At 42.9% G+C, this 6705-nt stretch overlaps 1 protein-coding gene across 3 annotated transcripts in view; it reads right to left on the minus strand.

Annotated features, from left to right (window-relative positions):
• Nucleotides 1-2256: 2256 nt before the first annotated feature.
• Nucleotides 2257-6705, minus strand: part of LOC119317559 (dual specificity protein kinase YAK1 homolog) — a 9109-nt gene continuing 4660 nt past the window's right edge. The window contains exons 12-18 of one of the 3 annotated variants that reach the window (XM_037592037.1): nucleotides 6377-6465; nucleotides 6105-6179; nucleotides 5651-5728; nucleotides 4770-5569; nucleotides 4550-4690; nucleotides 3064-3326; nucleotides 2257-2538 (exon numbers count right to left, since the gene is read on the minus strand). In XM_037592037.1, coding sequence (XP_037447934.1) covers nucleotides 2459-2538; nucleotides 3064-3326; nucleotides 4550-4690; nucleotides 4770-5569; nucleotides 5651-5728; nucleotides 6105-6179; nucleotides 6377-6465 — 1526 coding nt within the window. In that variant the 3' untranslated portion in view covers nucleotides 2257-2458. Of the gene's footprint in view, nucleotides 2539-3063; nucleotides 3327-4549; nucleotides 4691-4769; nucleotides 5570-5646; nucleotides 5729-6104; nucleotides 6180-6376; nucleotides 6466-6705 lie in introns of those variants that run through there. The other 2 variants (XM_037592038.1, XM_037592039.1) reach the window with 2 other exon arrangements.

Genomic DNA, 6705 nt, shown 5'->3' on the forward strand with positions numbered 1-6705 from the left:
ATATGAATTTTATAAAGTCGTCTTCTAAGGGGCACATACATTGTCCAAATTAGAGAATTAGAAAATTGTAGTCTTGAATTAAACCTGCCAAATTAGAAAATTGTCCAAAAAAGTATGTAAGGTAGCGGTGCATTACCTTCAGGTCCTCCAATATACATGTAAAATAATTCTGAAGCTCAGAACCCTAGAAGTATGTAATGATCTCTTGCCGGATTCTGCACAAAAAATAGTGCAAAGCTAAATAAGACTATCTTGAGCAGGTCACAATATAGGGAATATCCTTTTTTAGAAGATATAATTTGAATCATCCCACGTGAGGTTTCAGCTTGCCAGCTAAGACTTTAAGTGATGTGGATTTTCCAACTCCATTTGTTCCAACAAGGCCGCATATCTGGGAAGACCTTGAGACGGGCTAATTGATCGATTCTATAAAAAAGGATAAGCTTCAGGAGAGATTGGGAAACCTACAAACAATGAACAGCACAAGTTCAGACAAGCAATTGATGATCTCGATGGCATAAAATTGGCATTCTGCACCAAGGATTACAGCGGAAGACAATGTTATAAGACATACGACTGTACTTTCACAAAACAATAGAAGTTCTTCTCTTGTTTAATCAACTGACATGATGTTAGAGACGTATACTGTGTATACCTTGTGCAAATAACACAATCTGCCTCCGCTCTTCCGGGATGAACATGACCTTGAATGGGGGTCTAACATTGATGCAAAGCTTCCCTGCACCAACAACCAAAACCATTCTGCAATGAACCATTGAGTAATCTAAAAACCAACATTCACATCCAAAATGAACCCAACTCTACATCTAAAACCAATCTTAAATAAAACAAGAAAAATGCAACATCAAGATCAAGATCTCAGCAATCGATTATTCGAAAGACTGAAGAAGATCAGAAATACTAAATCTCAGTAACCCAATTAAAGGATTTCAAAGGACGCCGCCACCCCGCGCTCACATCCTTTTGTGGGGCAGCAGATGAAGGCCGGCGGGATGCTCACGCTCTCCCGCCTTCTTGGGCAGAAGAGGAGAACCGGCGGGGGGCTGCTCACACTCGCGGGGAAGTAGAAGAGGAACGGCGGGGCGGCGTCCGAGGAGAGGATCGGCGGCCGGCGACGGAGGGCAAGCGGAGCGGAGGACCGTGGTCGCGAAGGCGAGGCAGATGTGAGCCAAGAGGAGCTCGTTCCCTCCAAGCTTGATGCCGATGGCAACTGCGGGAAGCCGGCAAAGCATCCTCGAGTAGCGGCGCTGAGCAGCGGGAGGCGGCCGGTGCGAGCGGGGCGGGGGCTAGCGGCGGGTGCGGAGCCTGTCGACCGGCGGCGCTGAGCGGCGGGAGGCGACCGGTGCGGGTGGGGTGGGGCGACCGACGGTGAGAATGGGGAGGCAGGGGCGCAGCGGTTCCCAAGCGTGGTGGGCTCGAGCATGGGGGCGAGCAGTTCCCGAGCGTGGCGGGGAGTCTGTTTCGCGAGCGTGGGGCTTAAGTCGTTTCATTAGCGAGGGGATTACGTTTCGTAAGTGGCCAATTTCATTAACGATAGCATGGTGAATAATTAAAGCATAAAACACGTTTAGTAGGCTGAAGGGATGTAGACCATCGGATTGCAGGTTTCGATGGATAGGATGATTTAGTTCTCCGCCCTCTTGTGCTTTTATAGGGGTAGTAGATTATCATTACACGAATAAAAGGTGCAAGTGCCGGCTTCGAACATTAGTTTACAAGTTCCGATGTTCCATTGCGACGTCGTGAAATTTATGTATGTGCTCCCAATGGCGGAGCTTGATGAAGATTGTTGAGGGGGTGAGAAAGAAAAGTTATGCATGAGCACTGAAAAACATTTGATATTCAAGCCTAATAATTAGGGGTACACTTAATAGTTTCCTAGAGTAGGGGAGCAATGCCCCCCTTTGGCCCCGTGAAGCTCCGCTACTGCATACTCCCTCTGTTCCAAATTTGAACTAAAACCAATCACGACAAGTATTTTGGAACAAAGGGAGGGAATACTAATATTTCGTTCGCTGTACTCGAGATCCACCTGCAATTTATCCCCCAGCTCTGGTTCATCTCCCCCAAACCAAGCATGTGCGACCGTAGACACCAAGCTCCATCGCCACCCAGCATGTCTAAATATAACAAGGCAGCACCAGTGCAGCGCAACAATCAGTAACCATCTTCATGGCAGCACAACTTCTCACATGGAAAAAAACTGGCAACCCACAATGACAAAGAACCGTAAAAGAAACTGAAGCAACAACCACCAAAGAACTGCTGTAATTATAGCCTATAGCTTCATGAATCCGAGTACCACAACAGGACAACAATCGGAGGAACGCTATGAGTCGCAAAATCAACAGCACGTAACCAGCGCAACAAAGAATTGCAAACACAAACAATTTTACGCCATCAATTGGATGGCATTCCTCCAGATCCAAGACAAGGGCTAAAAGATCCTCCCGAAGTCCTTCCTTCCAAAGGACGGCGGCAGCCCGCTTGTTGCAAGAGAGTGACCAGCGCTTCCTCCTGCACACAGATAGTTCGTTTTGATCAGTATTATGCTTGAAAGACATAGATGCACACAAGACTCTTTCTCAGGTTCCCAAACACACGTCATGGAAGGAAAATAAATTGTACTAATAACTTCAAAGCTTCGGTTGTAGGATAAGAGGACCCAATTATAGGTTGATCCACAGACCCTCAGTCCATAGCTCATACATTGGCATACAAGGTTTGATGCTTAACAGCTACAGTTTTTCCATCCATGTGCATCGACAGAAATCATATGCTGGTGGAGTATATTATCAAGTGCCTTTTTGTTATCTGTAATCCTAAACATTATCATTGTCCAGAAGATTAATAGCAAGACTTCAAGATGTTAGAAGTTTGCAACGATGATATCATCTTAAGATTGGAATAGAACAAGTTCATACACAGCATTATTACAGAACTCCTGCTTTGCAAGTGGCAGGAACATAATAGCCATGGCGATGTCAACAACAAAATCAATAAAAAAACCACTAAGTGCACAACAGTGAAATCATTCATTACCCCAAGGCATCCCTTCAACCATCCGAGGGGGCGAAGTAGAATCTGGCATGCCATATTTGGACCAGGCAGATTGAACATTCTGGAGATTCCCCGTCGGGCGTATAGAGGTTGAATTCATATGGTTGTACCGCTGAAATGGTTGTCCGTGACGACCAGGGAAATTTCGCTGGGAATAGTTGGCATGGTTGTAACTATCATAGTTGACGTGGCCTGTTGAATGGCCACTCTCTCTGAGAGACGGTGCATGAAATAGGAAGTCATTTCTACAGCAGAAACATGAACAAGGAATCAGTGAATATACTTAATGCAGGAGAATTGGAAAAAAAAATCACAGCGGTATTAATTATCTCTAATTGGCTGACAAATCAGAAAACAAAATATTGAAGCATAAAACTGTTGGGGTGCATGAAATGCATTAAAAACAACATGTCCCATGAACTAGTGCACAATGATGTTCCATAGTATGGATATTTCTAACCGACAAAACCATCTCAAACTCTCAATCATAATGGGATATGCCCGGTAAAATATGCATCTGTTTAGTGTCAAACCCTGGGGGATAGCTAAAATGAGAAGACCTGAGAAACCATTTCCTAAACTCTGTATGAAGCACCGTTCCATCCATTTCCATAGGAATAGGGTATGTGCGGTAAAAGGCGCATCTGTTTACCTCCAACTACTGGGGCATGTATACAAATTGAAAGGACTGGACAAATCATATTGTTACCTCCCTACATGAAGCATCAATTTCATTTGTTTCAATGGTCGTTAGTTAATTGCGATATCCTCAATTAATAACTTACGAGTGGAGCTTGTTAAAACTTAGTGTTATGGTGTGCAAGATCACATGAAACAGTCATGAGCAGCGTGGCACAGGGTGAAAAAACAATGAATGTGCATTACAGATATTGGGACAAGGGGGCAGACAGACCTATCTTATCAAATAAGGGGTAATATCCCATTAATTAAAAGAGTATCTTATTAGTAAATAATACTCCCCCTGTAAACAAGATCACTATAGTGATCTAAAAGGTCTTATATTTGTTTACAGAGGGAGTACCATCTTACTGTCAGGAAAGTATTATCACTTGGTTTAGATTAGATTTTTCTGTTGCATTTGTTATTTCTCAGTCACCTGCTGTAGAAGGCAGTCCCTTTTTTTGGGAGCCATAGATCCTATCACCTGGGGCTAACCATCTCTATATAAAGAAATGAGCCACATCTATTATGAGCAATCAATCAAACAAGTACTTGTCCTTCACATGGTTTAGTTTCTCTTTCGAGCCTAGTCTCATCTACCCTATGATCTACCCTCCGTAAACTAATATAAGAGTGTTTAGATCACTACTTTAGTGATCTAAATGCTCTTATATTAGTTTACAGAGGGAGTAGCAAGCATAGCGTGTTTCTGGTATTCAAACCCAACAACGTTCAAGGAAGACCCATTGCAGCAACGAAATATTGAGATCTCATCATGCTACAATACCTTTGATTCGAGCCTGCAATATCATGGCTTTGGATATTGGGCAATCTGCCAGACTGGATTGTTCGACCACTTGCATCTCTCAGGTGAACACTGCCTAACTCAGCTGATAGTGAATTATCTTCTTGCAGGAGTGACTCATCGCTGCACATAAAAGTCGAATGAAAGGCTAATCCATAGGCTACACTATTTTAAAATAAGTAAATTTAATATGCATGATTACCTATAGTTGGGATCCCAGTCAGCTGGATCTGGTACTGATGAAGTGGAGGTTGATGTATCAGCTGGCACATTGGATGAGTGCAAAGGACGGAAATCATTGTAACCAGATGGTTGAACATAACCATGATTGGAAGAAGAGCTTGTGGATAAACCAGTGCTAACACCTATCTGCGGCCTCCAATTATAATGACCAGAATTAGGAAGTGCACCATATGAATAGCCAGAATGTCCTCGAGCAAATGCTGAACTGACACCATCTCCATGAGGTCCCTGGATTAGCTGAGATGTGTACTCATGTGGTGGCATTGACATAGGAGGGTGACCAAGATTCCTTCTCCTATTGTATTGGCCTACCACAGCGGCTTTTCCTAATGAGGAGCCATGACTGCCCCTTGCAGGAGAAGTGGCAACATACTTAGCAGTAGCGCTAGCTGGCATTTGTGTTTGGGAATTTGGAGGAGTAAATTGTGATGGACTGGCCCCAAGAGACATAGGACCTGGACCACCAGGACTTAGCCGAATGCCAACACCATGAGAGAGATGAGGCCTTCTTCTAATATCTGGACTAAATCCTAGAAATGTTCCTCCGGCTTGTGACTGTAAATTGAACCCAGAAGGGCCTAGTGGTGAATGATACATGTTAACATTATTGACATCATAGCTTCCGTAGCTGCTTGCAGGACCTACGTTATCATTAAAGCTACCACGGCTACTGAAGCTGCCGCAGCTGCTTCCATATGAAAAGGGCATCTTTGGCGGAAAAACGTTATTGAATGGTAGGGATCTGTTAATGCTCCCAACCTAGAAAAAATATAAATAATATATTATGGATGTATTCTTGCAAGGTTTCTACTGAATAGAAGCATGAGAGAACATACTTACAACCTGAGGGGAAAGGCCAGCAGCTAGCCAGTGACCTCCTCCAGGATTGTGATCAACTGTTGCAGCACGACCAACGGGCTACAACAAAAAAGGCATAAAGCTTGACTTATAAACTAGAACTGTATGGAAAAGGTAGCTCTTGAGGTCCAAATTTTCACGAGTTATCCGCCCAACCATTCTGGTATAATGGCACTAAAACCATAAAGAAACTATAACCATAGAAGACATGACATCTGAAGGGTGTAAATACAATAAACTTTTCAAGATTGATGGAAAGAAACACTGTTGCATGTTCGTGTGACCAGGTGAAGACGGGATATCTAAATCGAGATGCATCAATCCTGTTGACTGAAGCAAACCGAAAGTTGTTTGCTACAGCTAATGGTGATTTCACGTCACAGGTTGTTCATGAGAAGAATATGCAGCAAGGTGTCTGGAATAGAACCATACTTACAATTACTGGGGTCTCCCGGAAAGGCTCATAAGGACCAGTGAAGGCTTCACCAGTTATGAATGGATGATATGAAGCCTGAAATAGATTTTCAAAATTGTGAAGCGCTTCCATTGATGATTCTTCAAGAACATAAGTTAGCGCTCACAGAGAATCGAACAACTCTAAACTTCGTAAGGATATCAAACAAATTCCAAGAGGCAAAATGAATGTAACTTCAAGTACACAAACCATACAAGTACGGAGTAATATCTAACTTTATCATTAGCCAATACCTGCAATGGTGACCATCGCTTATTAGGATCAAACTCAACAAGTCCTCTCAAAAAATCAACCAATGCTAAGCAATCTTCCTTTTCAGCCTCTGCATAAAAATTAACATATATATGATCGCATTAGCAACTTTATCGTAAGGACCACTGTATTATCATGTAAAAACTACCGCTCCATATGAAATAAAGACCCATGCCTCGTCACTAAAGAACTGTACATTTGTATGCTACATGTATAAGCCAGGATTAGTTGTCTATTAACCAAATATGCCCATATGATGACATATGAATTACAACGTGGAATATGAATAACTGTTAAAGCAACCATGTTA

Source organism: Triticum dicoccoides, chromosome 6A (genome assembly GCF_002162155.2).
Source record: "Triticum dicoccoides isolate Atlit2015 ecotype Zavitan chromosome 6A, WEW_v2.0, whole genome shotgun sequence".
NCBI lineage: Eukaryota > Viridiplantae > Streptophyta > Magnoliopsida > Poales > Poaceae > Triticum > Triticum dicoccoides.